At 42.2% G+C, this 20,324-nt stretch overlaps 1 protein-coding gene and 1 long non-coding RNA gene across 2 annotated transcripts; both read right to left on the reverse strand.

Annotated features, from left to right (window-relative positions):
* Positions 1 to 1,123: 1,123 nt before the first annotated feature.
* Positions 1,124 to 1,444, reverse strand: LOC128473996 (uncharacterized). Its single transcript, XR_008346308.1, has 2 exons — positions 1,400 to 1,444; positions 1,124 to 1,182 (listed from the first exon to the last, which is right to left on the reverse strand). It is a non-coding gene; the product is annotated as an uncharacterized LOC128473996 (long non-coding RNA).
* Positions 1,445 to 9,138: 7,694 nt separating this feature from the next.
* SUGP2 (SURP and G-patch domain containing 2) lies at positions 9,139 to 20,301 on the reverse strand. The gene is made up of 11 exons (XM_053465735.1): positions 20,238 to 20,301; positions 18,479 to 18,608; positions 16,783 to 18,240; positions 15,970 to 16,069; positions 14,099 to 15,552; positions 13,392 to 13,503; positions 12,892 to 13,253; positions 12,542 to 12,603; positions 12,066 to 12,202; positions 11,322 to 11,448; positions 9,139 to 9,683 (listed from the first exon to the last, which is right to left on the reverse strand). Exons 2-10 carry the CDS (start codon positions 18,597 to 18,599, stop codon positions 11,322 to 11,324), a joined length of 3,933 nt encoding a protein of 1,310 aa, XP_053321710.1. The 5' UTR covers positions 18,600 to 18,608; positions 20,238 to 20,301; the 3' UTR covers positions 9,139 to 9,683.
* Positions 20,302 to 20,324: the final 23 nt, after the last annotated feature.

Raw genomic sequence — 20,324 nt, forward strand, 5'->3', positions numbered from 1 at the left:
CGAACTTAGCGTCATCAAAATAATTGTTTATACATTGCAAACTGACCCTCAGTTGCATGAGCTTTGTTCCTTATGGTAACAATAAAGGAGGACAATATTACCCTTTCGTTTGGAAATTATGATGCATGGTAATACTGTCTGAAAAGTGTGAACAGTTCTGAAAGTTAATCATCAATTAATCACAATGTGCAATTATTCTAACCGTGGGGAAGAGATGTAGATTCAGAAATAAGCCATTTAGGCACACTAGAGGCAGTTAGACAGCATGTGGCGTACGCTATAATTACAAGCTGGACGGAAAGCATTTGCTGTGTTCTCATAGAATGTCAAATTATTGAGACTGTGCAGTACGAGGATGTAATTTTGGCAATCTGCCTACACAGTAGAAAATAGTAAGTATTTTCAAACAGTGTTTTGCATTCCATTTAAATAGGCATATACTGTATGTACAAACGTGTGCAAATATATATACCTATATATATATATATACATATTATATTATATAGTATATACTGTGTGTGTATATATATATATATATATAGTATATACTGTGTGTGTGTGTGTGTGTGTGTGTGTGTGTGTGTGTGTGTGTGTATGCATTGTACAGATATTTAAAAAGTAACTACATTATAGTATATAGCATATATACACCAATGCAATATCCAGTCTGTGAAGGGAAAAATTTGTAGTTTACATTTAATCTGAAAATAAACACATTATTACAGTATAGACATTAATACTTCTTTACTGGTGATATTACGTAACCAGCAACCTAGAGCTTTTATATGTTGGTTTATCTGTTTTTGATGGACCACTACAAATTATGTATGGGGCTTTCTTTCGCGCTATGGCCAGCGATGCATTTAATTTACCGTCTGACCTAGGCAGCGCCCCCAAATCGCCTGCTCCTCGTTGGAGTCTGCACTGCCTTAAAAGGCGCGGTGATATGACATCATACACCTGTGTTCCGTGTCTTATAGACATGCAACTCCATCTCATGCAGACTATGGAGGCTGTGCTGAGTGGCAGTCTCTATAGTGTAATGACTGTTGTAGCTTCGATTCTCCTGGCTAGGCTTAACTCCCCATTAAAAAAAACCCCAATAATGACACCACACCATAAATATGGATGAGAAAAGGCCACAGCCAATTTTATTTATTAGAGTCATTGTCACACCAAAACCTGAAACAATAAACATAGGTGCGTTAACAAGGACAATGACTCAAAACACCAACATATACATATATACAATAAAACACCCAAGCTTGCCAAGCAATCCAGGTACCATAACCAAATGCCACTTAAGGAAGGGGCATACCGAGATGCCCCCACCCTGATCTGAGGTTCCAGCACTGACAGCCAAGAACCTCCCACCAGATGTTACCAACCATTCACTTACCACCACATTAACCCCCTGGATACCTGGCAAGCTGCCGCCCCCCTGTGACAAACGACACAAACCTACAAACAAAAGAAAAAAGGGAGGGAGGGTGGGACACGCAACCAGGTAAGCTAACCACAAAAAAATGGTTCCTGAGCCCGGGAAAGCAGCCACTTATATAATCTTCCCCCAACTCCACCCCGAAATTCCCGCCAAAAAGCCTACTCCTCCTCCGCACAACAGTCAAGGCCCACTATAGCCCATGCTGGCCCCCCCGTGGGCATCAATGAACTAGTTGAACCCTGTAACTGGTTCATTGAGCAGCGGGATACTGGGGGATCTGATCACTCATGAAGAGGAAGCTGCCGCCATTGACCTAGTCGGCCTGGGCCAGAATACGTCATACATTAGTGTGAATTATATGTTATATCATTTTGCTATGATCAGGGCCGGTCCTAGTACCAGATGGTCTTGCCAGCCTTCTGGGGTGCCTTTACTTGGGGGTGCCCACCGCTGGAGGATCAGGGCCAGTTAGGGAGATCATGGATTTCCATCTAACCAGACAAAAACAAAGTGAGTGCAAGCTCTGTTCATACAGACTGTGTGCCGGCGATTGATGCCATATCCCAGCATTCAGCACTGAAGCCCGTATTTAGTAGACATGTGCAAATAGGCCAAAAACAATTCGGACAATTAGGTTTTTTGCCCATGTGTTTTCGGGCAACGAATTTCCCTGCCCCTCCAGTTCGGCGAAAAATTAGGGGCATTTTAAATTTGGGAACAAACTACATTGCCCGGTGTTGACATTCACTCCCTCTCTCACACTCTCTAAATGTTTCACTACCTTCTCTGCCAACCACTTCTGCTGACCTTCATCTTCTATCATCTATCTTTTCTCTTCAATCTTCTATCTTTGTCTGCATCTCTGCAGACATAACCAAGCGAGAACTTCCACCAAAATGGTGGGGCTTGTAGTGAGGTCTTCTCACTACCCGATCCTCCAATTAGTAATGGCCTACCCATAAACACACATACGTCTGTTCTTCTCTCTCATTCTCACTCATATTATATTCTTCATTGTTTCTCCCCTATACCTTTATCTTTATCTCTCCATTTTATTATGATATGTCTTTCCTCCTTTTCTTTGATCACTCTTTCTCATTATCTTTTTCTTTATCTCATACCTCAAATTTCTCTTTATCTCACCCCTTATTTCACTATATCTTCCCCCTTTCTTTTATCTCTCCATTTTTCCTCAAAAATGATAAACGTTATCATTTATCTCTTTCCTTCACTTTGATTCTCATTATCTCTCCAATTTCTCTTTTTTCTTCATACCACTGCCCCTTTTTCTTGTATATCTCCCCTTTTTCATTATCTCTCATCCTTCTCTCATTTTATCATTATCTTCCACTTCTCTCTATCTAGCCCCTTTCTCTCAACTCTTCATTATCTCTCCCCTGTACCTTTCTATTTATTTCTCCATTTTGTTACCATCCATCTACTATTTCACCTTATGTCCCCCTTCTTTCTACCCATCTCTTGATTTTTATTATCTTCCTTTTTATCTCTCTCCATTTTCTTACTATCTATTTTAACCCTCCCCTTTCTAACAATCTCTTAACTTGGTCCTTTGGTGAGAGCCTCATGTCTGTTCTCCTCCTGCCAGCCACCAGAGGAGAAGGAATGGTTGGGGAGATCATGGATCTCCCTCTGATGAGCCATACTGCCCCACATGGCTACTTATATTCTATATAGCCAGCCAATGCTGTTGGTAATTGATGCTGAGCCCCGGATATGACGTCACGATCAATTGCCGGCAGCATTAAAAGGGAGCAGACCTCATACAGACTTTGTGCTCCCTTTGTTTTGGACCAGTGAGAGAAATATCCATGATCTCCCCAACCGGTCCTGCTCCTTCGGCAGCAGCAATGTGCACACATAATGGTTTTTTGTGCGGTGCTCATAAAACAGCTGGATGCGCGCCCACACGCACAGCTTAGAGGGAGCATGATGTCAATGTATAGTGTTAGACTGTGTTCGGCGTCAGTGTACGGTGCTTGAATGTGTGTTACCCATGTTATTAGACTGAGTGTATGAGCCAGGAGCACTGAAGAAGCTGTATAGAGTAGGTGGCAGAGCAATTATTTCTTATTTTGTAGAAATAATTGCTCTACCCCTACTCTGTATTGCTGTATACCTTCTTTGCTGCTTATATCTGCTAGACTTTAAATATTGCTATCTATGTAAAAGAAGGCTAAAGGCGTATGAGCGGCCCTGGCTATGATAACTGCCACTATAGCAGTTATCTGTGCGTGTGGGCGCGCATCCAGCTGTTTTATGAGCACCGCACAAAAAACCATTGTCTAATTTAAAGGGAAAGTCTCCTTTTATTAGTATTGCATTAAAAATAAGTTTTGAAATGTATTGTACCGTTTCCTTTTTGTAACAGTTCCAGATTTTGCATAATATAATCTTGTCAAACAGCTGTATATCAGACTTTTGTATGTGTTCCAGCTATGTAATCTTAGCCCAATTTTCTTGACAAACTTTCTGATTCCTTTTCATACATACTGCCTTGTGGTAAATAGTAGAATAGCAAAGTCCTAATCACCCCACTCTTACTAATGAATGTGTATGGGGAAAATAATTTCCCCTTGGAATCCCTGGTAGCAGTTGCTCAGAATGTCTGCTCCTCTCAACTTAGGTATTGCATGCAAAACATGCGAGTATGAATTACCCCTCTATATCCCCATGTGGTTTTCCTGCCCTACTAGGCAGGGAGCAGGTTGTCTAACCCTCCTCTTTTCTCCATTTACTCTAGTCCTTCTGTGATGACTGCTGCTAGCCATGAGCATACCTGGGAACTCTCCAGGTATGACACGCCTCGCTCCCCGCCCACCGACATCACAGGACTGCCCACCGGCGTCAGTGGGCAGTCCTGGCCTTGTCCCGTAAGGAAAGGCTCCAGGTAGCCGGAACTCAGAAGTTCCCAGGTATGGCCATGAGAGCAGCCTTGAAAAGGTGTGGGCCACTTGGGTGGGGTAGATAAGATGAAGCAACCTTGTTGCGGTGGAGGCTAAGCCCTCTGCATGCAGCACAGGCAGGACAAGTTAGCTACGGCTTGGTGGGTTGCTTTCCCTCAGTGCTGCGAAATTCAAGATGGGGGTGGCAGCTTTTGGTTTCTCAGTGTTGGATCTGACGTCAAATGCATGCAACCTCTGTAGAAGGTCAGGATGACGCAGAAAACGTTACAGTTTTTTTCTTGGCTTCTGCAATTTTGGAAGTACTGTTTTGACAGGAGTTTAATCTTCTCTGTCTACCTGTTAATAGCTGTTTCCCAAGTGATTTTAAAAATGTTCCAGAAGGTTCTGATTAACCACCCTGTGCCTCTGAGGTCCTTGTTTGCCAGTCTTTCTACTTATTTTTTAATATTTCATTTTAAATTATTTTTGTCCACTGACCAGAAGACCCTGGAGGGTCCTTTTGCAGGGCATACTTAGGGAAAAAACCAAAACTTCTGGAAATAGTAAGCACGCAGTTTGTTCCACATGTAAAAAGACTTAAGAGATCTCTCTGTTTCTCATGAATGATGGCTAAGTAGACAGCAGATGAAAGAAAAGAATGTATGAACTGGATGAGGTCCGAAATGCAGGCTACATTCTCTCAACTTAGAAGTCTGCCCAACCTTCCATATTCAGTGCAGGAGATGAAGCACCCATCCTTTGTTCAGGACTTTGAGGTTTATGGAAGGGAAACCTCCTCAACCTCTGAATTAGAGTTGATGTCCTGATGAGGACCTTTCTTCTGAGGAAGGAGAAATTGTTGAGCAATCTTCTTTCCTGTGTAAGAAGTGGGCAAGCTAGCTTTGACAGTACAGACAGCCCTGTAATTATTTGTGTCCAAGGCGGAAACAAAGGATGAGGATCCCTAACAGGGTTACTCCAAGAAATCTAAATATTTTCCAGTACATGAAACCCTAGCAATTATAATGGAAGTATCCAGAAGGAAAGCCGAATACATCCAAGAGAGTAAGGAAGCTCTAACCCTGTAAAGAGGAAGATTCTACCTTCTTGGGCCTGCCAAACGTGGACCTGACTGTGGCCAAACCAACTAAAAGAACTGTCCTTCCAGTTGACAGTGCTGCTCATTTTTCTGACCCCATGGACAGGAAAGCAGAACGTACTCTGCATAAACATTTCAGTTTCAAGCCCTGCATCACTTCAGGCTCAGTAGCAAGGTCAGTCAAATCCTGAATGCAGCACTTGGAGTTTCAGAAAGAGGCATTGCCAGAAATGTTTCAGCCATCACCTCTGCTAGAGACTGTTTCTTCAGGTCCTCTACAATAACCGCGCTGGCACATAGGGCCTTGTGGCTAAGGAGCTGGCTAGCAACATTGAAGTTCTTGATAGAGCTCAGGACAGGAAATAAATTCTGGCTGCCTCAGAAAAGAAAGTTTCCGAAGAAGAATATCTCCTTCTGCGACTTCAGAGTCCAGGAAGATCAGCATGGCTCAAGGTCCTTAAGAGGGAAGCCCTATCCATCAAGGGGTCGTGCGGCCTGCGGCAGAGGTGGTGACATGGCCACCTTTCATAAGGTCAGATGCCAGGTTCATTCCAGTTGGGAGTTGTTGGGGGAGTTTCTTCTTGGAAGCCTGGAAGAGGATTCCTTTAGATGCATGGGTCCTGCAAATTATCAGTCAGGGTTATCACATGGAATTGAAGGCAATGTCTCATCCGCATTTCGTGGTTTCTACTCTTCATACATCCAGAATCAGCTGAGAATCTTTGACCATGATAGTGGAAGAATTCATAGACCTGAATTTGATTCTCTGTCATTCAGCTATTGATGTAAGGGGTTGTATTCCAGGATCTTGGTCATCCCCAAAGAAGCAGGGAAACTGAGGCTCATAGATTTGCAGCTTCAGAATCATTACATAACATACACTATATAGACAAAAGTATTGGGACACCTGACCATTACACCAACAGGGACATCTAAACACATAGACATTAATGTGTAGTTGCCCTCCCCTTTGCAGTTAGAACAGCTTAGACTCATCTGGGAAGGCTTTCTACAAGATTTTGTAGTGTTCCTGTGAGAATTTTAGCTCATTCCGCCAGTAGAGCATTTGTGCAGTCAGGTACTGATCTTAGATGAGACGCCCTGGCTTGTAAACTCTGGTCTAGTTTATCCCAAAGATGTTTGATGGGGTTGAGATCAGATCTGTGCGGGCTAGTCAAAGTCTTCCACACTAAACTCATCCAACCATGTCTAAACCTGGGATCTAAACCTGGTCTTTAAGGATTTAACCTTTCGTGCTATTAGAAGATGCTTCTGCCAAACTTATGACATTTCCTAGAAGCCATCATCTGCAAGAAAAGTGAGTGTACTCTACCTAGTACAGAATCATTTTTGAGGATTTTAGACAATAAGGTCTCCTTTTCTCTGTCCAAGGCCATGTCGGATTTCCATAAAAGACCTTCACCTTTCTACGTTCTACCCAGAACCAACTTCTGACTCAGTTCACTGCCTAAATGTAACCTGCATCATAGAAACTACCGGTAGATTGGAACCTTTTTGTTGCCTTTTCTGCGGTCATCAAGCAAGGTGTCCAGAGCTACTTACGGAGAATTCATTTTTCTTGCTCCTCTCCTGGCAGCAGTTTTATCACCCAATAAAATCTTTTTGTATCATTCTTGGCATGACTTTTTTAATTGAACACAGGGGAAAGAGAGAGATCTGGGAATAGTCTCTCTGAAAGATTGCTGCAGGAGATGAGCAAGGAAAAGGAAATTCTCAGCAAGTACAACTCAAACTTTCTTAGTATCGCTATAAAGCATCAACTCAGTGGTGTTTGAGCAGGGAAGGCCACCCAAACATCACATGACTGATTACAATGGCTGTACACGTTACCAAAAGCGACTCTCCCAGCACGAACTGCCCCTTGTCAATGTAGTTCCCCTTTCCACATATACCAAGTAGTACACACATGAGCCATGGCTGAGCCTAGTATGAAACCAGCTATTGAGCAATCAGTTTAATGAGTATGCACATTTTTCAAATTGGAAGTATGTCCTCGTATACTTGGAGGTCCAGGGTCCACACCTTCAGAAGCCTATATTATCTTCTCTGTTACCATCATTGGAGAGGGATAGCTTAAGTGTACTACATTGCACTATTTATTTTTTTTAGATCTCTTCACAAGATTTGCTAAACCTGAGCACACTTTTTTTTTTTTTTTTTTTGTCAATTCTCCGTTTATTAAAAAAACATGCACGGCAGTAAACACAAAGGCGTTACAAACGCATGGTACAATGTGCATAGTCACACAAGAAGCACGTAATATAAGTCAGAATGGATGATCCACGGATACATATTGCAAGATATAAGTTACACACATATAGACATTAAAGGATCATTTGTTTACTGCAAACCAGAGTCACGCACACATCAGTAGTTGCTCAAAAGGCACAGGAGAATAACAGAAGAAAAATACATAGCCTCAATAAAGACGTTACAATGTCTGGAACGTCGAACGTCAAACAAGAAACAAACGAAACCTGGGTCTCACCGCACAAAAAGATCCGCAGGAAAATGTCTATTGTCATATTGCGCAGCCAGAACGAGCACGGAGAAAAAAAAAAGAAAAAAAGGGGAAAAGAGAAATAGAAGCAACCTCAAACCCTATCGAAAGCGAAACCCGGGGGTGCACGGAGGACCCCAGGGAGGGCGAGACCAGCGTGGTCATGGAGGCTGTGCACAACCAACGGCCATCCCACGCGACGAGGACATATAGGATAGCCATGGGAACCACTTAAGGCCGTTTTTATACAACCTGAGCACACTTTATCACTGTTTTGGAATTTGTGTGACTACTACAATAACAGACTCCAGGTGTGCAGATAAAAGAAGTTTATTGGAACAAGTTTATAAAACCTGTTTTTTTGTTGATACCAACTTATATTACTGTATACCGCAGTGAATTTTATGCTTGAGAATCTTTTTTTTTTCATGGGACTTCCCTTTTATGTATAAAAGGGTTGCCAGGGGCAGAGCTTGGGAAGTACGGTGTCACTAAAACAGGCACCACTACAATGCATGCACACAACTGGTGCATGCACAGTATGAGATCTCCTGCGTCCCAGACAGGGGTGAATAAAAATCGGAATCACAGGATTTTCCTGGAGGCTACTACTGTTGCCAGTCATTTAATATTTTGGATGACTTTTCAGAGCGTCAGACAGGGCGATTAAGGTCAAGCCTTTCCATTGTTACCTCAAGGCAGTAGAATTGTAGAGTACAATCTGGCTCATCTGCCCTGCTTTCTTATGCTTATCTTCTTCAGGCTGCTTATTGTGTGCATTGTGGTGTTTCCTACAGCTTCTATAGACTTTCCCCTGGTGGAAGCTGCTTTTACCAGGAAGTGCATTTAATTATAGTTTCAATATAGTTCTGTTTTCAAAAACAGAGCAAAAGGGAGGCTGCACATTTATATAGATTACAATCTTGTAATCCCAGCCTCCATATGGGTGAGCATCCGGTTCCTTAGCTCTTTCAACAGGCACGAAGGCGTAGGTCACGCAAAGATATGAGACAATACATAAGGGCATGTAGATCTAAAGAGGCACACAGGTATTCTCAGGAAGGACCATTACCTGGTGACTGACAAAGACTGCAGGTGATCATTCAATATTCCTAACCTTTTGATCTGGCACACAATCATTCACAACCAGTGAACACAAAACCAAATCATGTTTATTTTTTTCATCTAAAAAGGTACTTTATTGGAAGGTATGAGACATCACAATGGGGGAAAAAACTCAGCAAGGATAACAGTATGACCTGCAAGAATTTCAAATGGGAGTGTTAAACAGAACATGCAAATCAACTTTCTTTATGTGACCAACTGGTCAGCCATGGGGCCACGATTCTCCAATTCACTACTAAATTGACATAACTGAACGGTTTTACTAAAAATACATTTACTTCACTTGAAATGACGAAGCACTCCAGGGCAACTCATTTATATATTTACCTGGTGTTGAAAAAAAATACACACATCTGTCGTTACTAAGAAAGAAAACATTCTGACACTTTGTTTCTAATAAGTGTTTTAAAATTAATAGAAAAAAAAAATTCTATATATATAACCTTTTTGGGACAAAAATCTTAGGACAACATTAAATAATGTAATGATCAAACATACACTTTCTTTGTTCCGTAAAATAAAAGCTAAAATAGCGTGTTAGCAGATTCTATATTTTCAGGGATTTCTGTTGTCTTCAGCGATTCTGCAAAACTGAAAAAAGAAAGGAAGTTGAGGACGACGGAAAAGTAAATATTTTTACATTTCAAAGACCAAGATCAAGCCTGTAAAACGCCTTTCTTGCAGTTTAAGGGCAATGTTGCATAATCCAGGCAAAGGGCCAGTTTTAATACCACTTGTATGACATCTTGTCCAGGATTTAAACAATAAAAATACTGTCAGACAAATGGCATCGCAACAAGGATTTTGTAAAAATGCACGATATATATATAAAAAAAAAGTTTTCCTTTGTTGACTGGCACTTGCATTGTTTAAAGTCCAATAAACCCATATTTGATGCTAAGTCCATAACAATGAAAACATGCCAGTTAATAAAAAAATATATATAAAACAAAAAAAAAAAACTGTCTAATACAAGATTTCCAGGTTCACATATTAACCTGAAAATGTTTCGCAGCCCTTAAATGAAAGGCTTTGTGGGAAACAAAATTCACTCCGTGTGTCACACATGTGAGCTGTCCCAAAGAGGGGTAAAAACCAAAACCAAACATATGCAGAAACCATGCAAACCGGTGTAGGGTGGTACAATGGCAATGCAGCGCACTGTACATTAAGTATGCCTGGATTGTGATACAGCATTGTTTTTGTGACCGCAAGCAAGTCACAGTTTCCTTTTGGCTAAAACTGGTAAACTAAAGAATTTTATATGTAGATATATACAAAACAGAATATTTGTGATGTATCTACATGGCGAGCAGAATGCGCGCTCTAGATGATACAAGTACACAGCTAAAAAAATGCTGCAGAATTGTCACAACTTGCAAAAATATGATGTATGAACAACGTGCAAGGATCAAATGTATTTCCCCACAAAGATATCTGCAAGTTTTCACGGTCTCTTAAAAAGGAACCACCTTGCTGCTTTCGTAGATCTCCACCTAGGAACATTCTCTTATGGACAATGTCGTCACAGAAGAGCCAGCTGGGAGATGACAAAAAAATAAAAATAATAATCCACTACATCTATGTGGAATCAATCTGAAAGAGAATAGATTTTGCGAGTCGATCTGCATGCTGTAGATTTGTTTCCTACGCAAAGCTACAGCATCCACTGGTGACGATTTGAGTAGGCTCATAGAATAACTCCAGATCTTCGTTGTATTTGCACATCAGCATTTTTTTTTACATTATACACACAGAAAATGTGCACTTGCAACTTAAGTCTTATGTGAAGAAGTTTTTGGCCCATGTGATTCTATGTATTAAAAAGTAAAAATGCCTGCAACAGCAGCAACAGGTAACATTTAGGGGTATTTAAAGTTCTCTTCAAATGCACTTAATGATGGTTATTCATTTCTGGTCACGGTTTCCTCAAACAGGGTGTGCAGAATGCACGTGACCTCGGGCAGCTACCCCACAAAAGGCACCTGCCCACCTACATTTTGGATAAAAACAAAAACACACAGGAATTCAGGGAGGGATTCCCTAGATTATAAAGCAAGGTGTTTAAAAGGCACCATGCGTAAAAAGTAAAAATACAGCTAAAATAATATCCTTATTTTTCTTTGGTTTGCTTCCGGCTTCACTAAGAAAAACACAAAATGAAGGCTTCAAGTAAACAACGGGAAAAGACGGCTGCAATAAAACCAAAAGCCGTTACACTGAACTTACCTATTTACCCATTTTTTGCCTGTACATTTGCATCATTCTTTGTCGAAAGACGTCAAAGTTGTCTTCTTGGGAATCTGCACCCTCTTTATTTTCCACACCTAAGCCCTCTCCAGCAGACACTGCCCCCCTGTAAACATAAAGCGGCAGACTTAAAAACAATTTTGTGGTAGGAGCGGAATCAATGCCTTTGGATATCTCACGTTATATTTTCTCTCCAAATGTTAGCCTGGTCACCCATTTGACTGAACATTGCAGTTTTCAATCCCAGAAGGGCAATGAAACTGGGATAACAGCATTTGAAGAGGTACGCCAGGAATTCCCTCGGACTATGTGCTGTGCAGGAAACGGCAAGCTGGAGGGGGGCACAGTATTCAGTTTATTTCACCATAACATAGCCCTGTTATATTTTAGGTCCTTTATTTCCTATATAAATTTAGGATTACTGTTAGCACGTAAATCCCTTAGTACATCAAAGGGGAGGAGAAGGATCAAGCACATGGAGGATCACCCAGGAGTAACGGATCTAAGCTGAAGGAGTAAGTGAATAAAAGTATCCCCTTCATTGCAGTAGAAACCCAGGGTCTCACACCCTACTTGGAATCTTCGATGGTCCCCTTGCTAGCACACAGCTATAAAACAAACCAGATGAGGTTTTGCCATCAAATCAAAAACAAAAACAAACCAAAGCCCCAACATACGGCACTTAAAGTACACACTCATGTTACACTTGGTATCGCAACATACACTTTTATGGGGTTCTTTATCCCAGACCCGCCAGATCCAAGTCCGCGTCCTTCTTTCCAGCCCATTTTACTCAGCATCTGGAAACCCACATTCTCCTGTGTCAGTTTCTTGTTGGCAAACTCCAGATCTGCAGGTTTCTAGAAACAAAAACAAGTTGTAGTTGGAGATTTAAACAGAATAATTGGCTTCACAACATTACAACTTTCTATTTGACATTTAGCTCTTTGTTTAGGACAAACCATTATACAAGGCTTAACATCTGTTATAAAATTATGTTGGAAAGGGATGTAAAGGGAAATTCTTTACGCAAAGCACCACATCATAGCCATTTTTCTAGAAGCAAAGCACCAAACCAGATTAGAAATGGTATGGAGCAACAATATACTTATAGAAATGTGTACAGATTCATATGGGTGACCTACAGCTACAGTTTCCTCAAGCATTTTACTATGTCTATCTTTGATTTATTATCTCACCTTTCTTCTGTTGGTACCACGCCCTCGTGGACGGTCATATTCTATACGTACTGGATCATGAACTGCAGCAAGAGATGGGAAAGAAACACACATCAAACATTAAAATGAATACATAAACGGTTAGACCAAAATTTCAGCACGATTGCACTTCTGAATTTTAAAACAAAAAAAAACTTATTGTTAAATGGCATGGAGATTTACATGTGTCACAGAACATATGTTCCATTAGTCATAAAAGTTTGTGAGCAAGAATTTCTTTAAAATTAAGTTGGACTATATTCTATCAAACACAGAAATTGAAAAAAAGGGCCATATAAAGCAACAGATTATCGCCAAATACATTTTCTAACCTTTGGGTTCATCCACAAGACACACTCTTTTGGGCGGCAGCATTCCAACTTTCAATTTTGAGACCCTCTTCCGTGGCATTGGCGGCCGTGCTGGTGTTGGCATTTGACTAAATGCAGCGACTAGTGGATTTTCAGTGCTGGGAGCCTCAGCTGCCTCACATTCGGCTTCCATCTCCACATCATCTAAATCATCCAAAAGCTGGGCATCATCAATCCTTATATTCTCCAAATCGCCGTCATCTTCCAACAAATCATCGTCGTCGTCATCATCATCATCAGATGCCTCTTCTTCCGCAAGTTTGAACTCCTCCACCTTACTCTTATAGAAAAGGTAGGCTGGACTCTCCTTCTCACGCAGAAACCTTGGTAAGAAGGAAAAAAGATCATTGCAAGACGCAGACAAATATTGTGAGAGATTATATATACACACACATTGTTAAATGCATTCCTTGGTATCAGCTTATGGAAACACTGCCATAAACACAAAGAGTAGAACTCACCAGAATTCTGGGTTGTTAACGCTGTTCTCCATGCTGAACTGCTCAATTTCTGGACCCATCTGAGCGACAAACTGTGCCAGCTTTACAGCCGTGTCCTTGGTCTTCTCATCAACTATAAATAAAAACACTTATCTTTTATTTATATAGTGCCAACAATTTACGCAGCGCTTCATACAATACATATATTCAAGGGGTATGACAAGAATTGACAGACTAAGACAAACCGATACATTAGGTGGAGAGAGCCCTGCTCGCAAGCTTACAATCCGGAGGGAACGGGGTGACAAACATAAGGCACAGAGACAGGGTGAGAGGTAGTGTGGTGAAGTCAGCTGAATTCCATTTCCTATTTAGGCTTACGGCTTTTCGATTCCATAGCTAGGACTCCTATGCTGATCCATTTTAAATAACTAAATAATACCGTTTGTAGGTTTTAAAATTAGTTCAGGTCTCTAGTGTTTCACTGCAAATACTGGAGTCCATATTGCATGGGCTTCGATGCATAGAAAATAAGCGATGCCTCCTCCCTAGACTGCCTCTACTAAAAGCACTGAGAATTCATGGGTACACGTATAACACATGCTCAGTAGCACCCCCATCGAAGTTAACGGAAGAGGTTCTTAGTTTTGAAAATAATAAATACAATTTAAAAGGCGCACTCTAGCCCCAAAATTCAGTGAACCCATTATAAATAATTAGAACCCTACCATCCAAACACTGGGAACCTGGTGCAGACTCATCCTTAACATCTTCAGAAGGCTCCTCAGCCTGTGACTTAGTTTCTGAGGTTACGGTGGAGGCTACGGTAGGGTCAGAAGCCTTGGCAGCAGTTGCTGTGGAGGTTGTGGTAGAAGTCTTAGCTGGGGCAGAAGCCTTGGTAGCTTTGACATTGGTTGTAGTGGAAGCTTTTCCTGGTGCAGTAGACTTGGCAGGGGCTGGTGTGGTAGTTTTTAATGGAGCAGCAGACTTGGCAGGGGCTGGGGTGATAGCTTTTGCTTGGGCAGGAGGCTTGCCAGGGGTTGAGGAGGTCTTGGATGGTGCCACTGTGGTAGCCTTGCCTGGGGCAGAAGGCTTGGCAGGAGTTGAGGTGGTAGCTTTTGCAGGGGTAGAAGCCTTGACAGAGGTTGTAGTAGCTTTTGCAGGGGTAGAAGCCTTGGCAGGGGTTGTAGTAGCTTTTGCAGCGGTAGAAGCCTTGGCAGGGGTTGGGGGAGTAGCTTTTGCAGCGGTAGAAGCCTTGGCAGGGGTTGGGGGAGTAGCCTTTGCAGCGGTAGAAGCCTTGGCAGGGGTTGGGGGAGTAGCTTTTGCAGCGGTAGAAGCCTTGGCAGGGGTTGGGGGAGTAGCTTTTGCAGCGGTAGAAGCCTTGGCAGGGGTTGGGGGAGTAGCTTTTGCAGCGGTAGAAGCCTTGGCAGGTGTTGGGGTAGTAGCTTTTGCAGCGGTAGAAGCCTTGGCAGGGGTTGGGGTAGTAGCTTTTGCAGCGGTAGCAGCATTGGCAGGGGTAGTAGCCTTTGCAGGGGTAGAAGCCTTGGCAGGGGTTGGGGTAGTAGCTTTTGCAGGGGTAGAAGCCTTGGCAGGGGTTGGGGTAGTAGCTTTTGCAGGAGTAGAAGCCTTGGTAGGGGTTGGGGTAGTAGCTTTTGCAGGAGTAGAAGCCTTGGCAGGGGTTGGGGAGGAAGCCTTGCTTGGGGTGGAACCTGGGACAGATGTCGAAGAATTTTCAGGGGCAGAATCCATAGCAGACTCAGAAGCAGATGCACTGAAAGAGGCTGGAGAAATGCACGTATGGGTTGAGGACGTAGGAACGGAAGATGAGCTAGAAGGTTCATTTTCATGCATTTTCTCATCCGTATCAACCTTATCTTCCGAAGACGACAATACCTCCATTGGCTCAACCTTTACAGATACTTTTCTGAATAAACGGGTAGCATTCTTCCTTAGTTTTTGCCTCCTTGAGTATGCCAAGTTCTTGAAAAGCTTTCTCTTCACAGCTTGTGCCTTTTTTGCATACAGCATGGCCCTCACAGACTCACAGGCTAGCTCTTCAGGGGACCTCCTTGTTTTTTTTGTCTGAGCGTTGTTTACGGATATCTGGCCGGTAGATTTCTGAAATTCTGCTAGTTTCTGACGGTAATATAAATATTCACCGCTGTCTTTATCAAATAAGAACCTGAAAAAATAGAAGTTATAAATCATATAACCAAAGCCTTTTATAAAACATTACGGTGGAAAAACTTGACAAATAGCTTGTGACCCTCTTACTATAACTTACTATGTATATATTACCCTCCACCAAAAGGGGTAGAGTTTTATAAGGGATGAGGGGCAATAATTATGTAAAATGGGTCAAGGTGGAGGATCCATGCAGAGCTAGACAAACATTTTCACCCATATCTGGAAAAGCTTATATAATGTACACAGCTGCAGAAACATGTTACAACATCACTTTTTGTGCAGCTTCCTGGAGGAAGGGGAAAAATTAAATAAAGAATATTCTGAACCTTGCCTCGCACCTATTTCTAACAAAATAATGACAATTACATTTCAGTAGACGTCACGGAGGGTGAGTTTACAAATGGGCCCTTACCAGAATGCTGGACGTTCTCCTTCCGATTGGCTCCCTTTCATGGCATTCTCTACCAGCTTGTCAATTTCCGCTACAACCGCAGGGTCAGCTTCCTTTTTAACTTAATAGGAGAAAATGGATATTCCAGTCGTTAGAAAAGAGGCTTCCTGAAATCATTATTTATAAGCTACCAGTGTGAAACATTTAATTTCTACGTGATGAAACCATTCACACATTAAGTAAAAAGTACATGGTAGGACAGACAAGTGCAGATTATCAAATTTAACCTATGGAGTATGGCAGAGCGTTAACCTCTAAGGGTAAAGAATCACAATTCTCTCTCAAGGAAAGTCTGTTAACATTTAGTAGCATATTAATCATCACACCTCACAAAACGTGCTGGCAGAAGCAATACGGTCTGAACTTTATCCCTATTCATTATGAAGGGCCAACACGGGCAAGCTTCTCCGGCTAAAAGGGCTGGGCTAGTCATGCATAATGTATAGTTTAATGGAATAATATTTAGTGGGATTGCTTCAGACTTAACACTTCAGTATACAGGGCCAGTAGTAGCTCGCCGGGGATGATCCAACCCTACTGCAAACTCTTTCTTCTCTGCCGTGAATAAAATGCAAGTGTTAGGCCACGATGCACTTTTCGGGACAATGTGGGCATACATTTCATAGGGGAGGCTATAGCTTTTTAGAGGACCTATGTGAAAAGATTATATTTTTAATACAAACTGCAGATTTCATAAAATAAAAAACACTTTACTTTCAACATTCAATAACGCTAAATCCCCAGCATATGAGTTGTTACTTTAACAGAACCAACCTTTGCCTTCAACATCGACATCGAAATCCTCTTTAGCATCCTCGGACTTTTCCACAGGCACAGGGCGCGATTTTAATTGTAACTTGTTGCCCGGTTTCTTCAGCCAGTCTTTCAGCTGAGCAACGAACTGCTTCCCAAACAGGAATGAATCCTTGAAATTTGGATACTCTGAAGGCTTCCGCTGCATTTCACTCAGCCCCAAGACTTCCATAATATTATTCTGCCTGGAGCTGGAGATCAACGCAAAGGTCTGTCCCAGCAGCACCATTGACTTGCGACACAAAAACACGGTGCTCTTGAGAGCACCAAGCAGTTGGCGTTGGTCGGTGAGGATAGAGTGTTTTAGTTCATAAGTGTTACAGGCCATTAGCAAAGGAATTACACTTCTTAGTAGCCTCTGTTGGATAACCATCATCTCCTTGTCGAAAGGCTTTATGGCTTCAAAGAAATCATTTTTGCTCTTCACAGCTTGTTTCTCCATCAGTAAATCCAACAGATCATTGTCAATTTTGGGGTTCTTCAAAGCTGGGTGACTTAGAAATTTAACCCCAGTAAAACAGCGTTCCCTGTGGTTTGAACTCATGACACTTTTAAAGCATTCAACGATCATCTTGCAGGCTTCGGTTTTCACCTTGAACAAAGCTTTGTGCTGTTTTATATGGTCCATATCGTTTTCCATTGTATTGAACTTGGCCCACCGCATCATCTGCATACTGAATTTAGTGACAGGACTGTTGGCATCTTTGACATTCGTTTCTGTCTTCTTCACAGAATCGTTTTCAGTCTGTTTCCCCGAGGATTCACCAGCCTTTCCGGTTTTCTGACTTGGGCTTGCTCCACTCATCGTCTGTCCTGCTTTGCCACCCTGAAATGGACGCCCTGCCTGCGCCTTTCCACCCGGACCCTTCTGCATCATGCCTCCACGAGCCTGCTTTACAGACATCTTTCCCCTTGCTCCTGGAGACCTGAACAGATTTTGAACAGGACCTGTATAATCTGCTCTCTGTTGAAAGCGCTCTCCTTGAGGTGCTGAACGAAATTCCCTGTAGACGTCTGGCCGGACCATACTGTAGTCTGGAGAACGTAGAGGGTCACGTTCAAGCTCCCAACGTCTGGGGCCATCCAAATCCCTAGAAAGTAACTCCTCGCGCTCCCTGTTTCTGAGCGGATCAAGTTCATAAATCCTACGGTTAGTGGCACTAAGTTCCTCCCTTAACAGACGCTCCCTTGTCAGAGGGTCATCTGAACGCCACCTGTCTAAAATCTGATCACTGAGCCTTCCTGGTGACAGATCTCTTCCGTATTCTCTTAACTGGTATGACTGACGAGCTAAATCTTCTCTCCGTGTCTCAATATCCCAGTTTCTGCTTAAAGAATCACGATAACCATATCTTTCGCTGTCCCTAAAAAGAGAATTGTAGCTCTCCATTGGAATTCTTGAGAGATTTTTTGTCGGTCCTGTTAGAGGGAGGAAATAATAAAAAAAAAAAAAAAACACACATTACCAATGAGTTTCTGTATAAAAAGAATATTCTCAAAATTTGTACGTTCCTTTTTTGTAACATTACGTAAATAATGAGAACCTATAACGAGAGCAATATTAATGAAAACAAATTAAATAAATATATATTTTATATGAGTTATAGTATCATGCAAGGGACTATTTAACAGGTGAGCATTATCAACATGAACGCACCGTCAAGCTGAAATTCCTTTACTGTTTCAGAGATCGCTTGGTCCATACTAATTCGATACCTCTTCATTTTCTCCTGCACTACAGCATCAAAAGTCTCACGCGTTATCCTCTGACTCGCCATGTTTTTTGACTGTGAAAACCAATGAGAGAAGAGATTAGGATATGCATCAAAGCAAAGCAATGACAGTAATGCTATATACAGTAAGGGAAGGGTTACATGTTATGGGAAGTGGCATAGGGTATTGGATATAGGCAAGTATTAAAAAAAAATTGCAGCTAACACACACTACGTTCTTTCTATCTCCTCCAGACTACATAGTTGGAGGAGAGAGACAGAGCATCTGCGGAAACGATCACTGCGATCACATGAAAACACTGCCGGATCATTGGTTCTCGCAAAGGCAGCCCCGATGATCACTGCGATCGCATATAAATACTGCCGGATCATTGGTTCTCGTAAAGGCAGCCTCGATGATCACTGCGATCGCATATAAATACTGCCGGATCATTGGTTCTCGGGGACTGTCTCATAAAGGCAGCCCCCGTGAACAATAACGGACCAGACGTGGTGCCCTTGTGTAATTCCACAAGGGCATCTCGCAATGCCTTTTCTGGACATACATGTACATCCACAGGGGACTGAAGAAGTTAACTAAAGGTGTTACAGACTGCCGTGTAAGACTCATGTGGCCGTCTTCTCACATGCACACTGTGATTGCAACCAAAATGGATGCTGCTCTATTCCATCATTATGTTAGCTTCATTTGGGGCTGGGAACGGTTTCCTGGAATCAGAACAACTTGCCCTCGAATCGCTTCATTAAGCTCCTCTGACTGAATTACAAAAAAGGTATTTCAACTGATGTCGAAGGCCCTAACAGGCGCACTTGCAGTAGAACACCAACAGAATATCAGGTGTTAATCATTAAGACAACTCCCATTGTGCTAGGTAGGATGTTACCTTTTGAATGAAATATCAACTTTTTAGCTTTAAAACATTACAAGTAAATGGTGTACGGAGAGGTAATTCATATACATCTTTATAAGAAGATTTAACAAAAGAAAGCTGTCCGCAAAAATAAAAAAAATAGATTAGAGTATTTTTCCACATTTTATTAAAAATGATAAACTTTTGGACTAATTGAGATGTGTATGTATGTACGGTATGTATATATGTGAATCATAAGAAACATGTAGGTAACATGTAAACAAAGCTGCACAAACTGGACCGGCCTCCCACGGGGGGTGATTGTGGCCCGGTACCCTCCCAGCACTCAAATGGTTAATGCGTAGCCCACCTGCACAAAGGGCAATTCTGGTGCAATGTGGCCTCCATATGCTCCACACGCAGGGCTATACCGCACACTCGCTGTGTAAACATGTTACCTCAACTATTATTATGAAAAATAAAGATGCCGCCAAGTCCAAAGCCCACCCATATCTTTACATGGAAACCAACGACCGTGTTACCCACCTCCCTTGTGCTACCGCTATCAGGGAGACACGGGCATGAGGGAGGGAAAGAAGACTGCCAGCGCCATGCCACACTATTCACGCGTGGGTGTGCTGGGACGCGCGGTATTATATAATACTAATTAGCTTGCGTTTCTGGCCTACAGAGATTGGCTCATTAATCGAGGCAATTAGAAACCACGCATAATAAGAAACCCACGCTAAATAAACACTGCTTTCAACTGTATGCATATTAAACCCGACTAACCCAATATATCTACCAACAAAGCATTATAATACAGTTTTACCTTCTCACCGATCCTCTACAACCGGGTACTCCCGTTGTCCCCTTCCTAGGTCTCGCACGTTGGCGTGTTGACGTCACACGCTGACGT

This window comes from Spea bombifrons, chromosome 1 (assembly GCF_027358695.1).
Source record: "Spea bombifrons isolate aSpeBom1 chromosome 1, aSpeBom1.2.pri, whole genome shotgun sequence".
NCBI lineage: Eukaryota > Metazoa > Chordata > Amphibia > Anura > Pelobatidae > Spea > Spea bombifrons.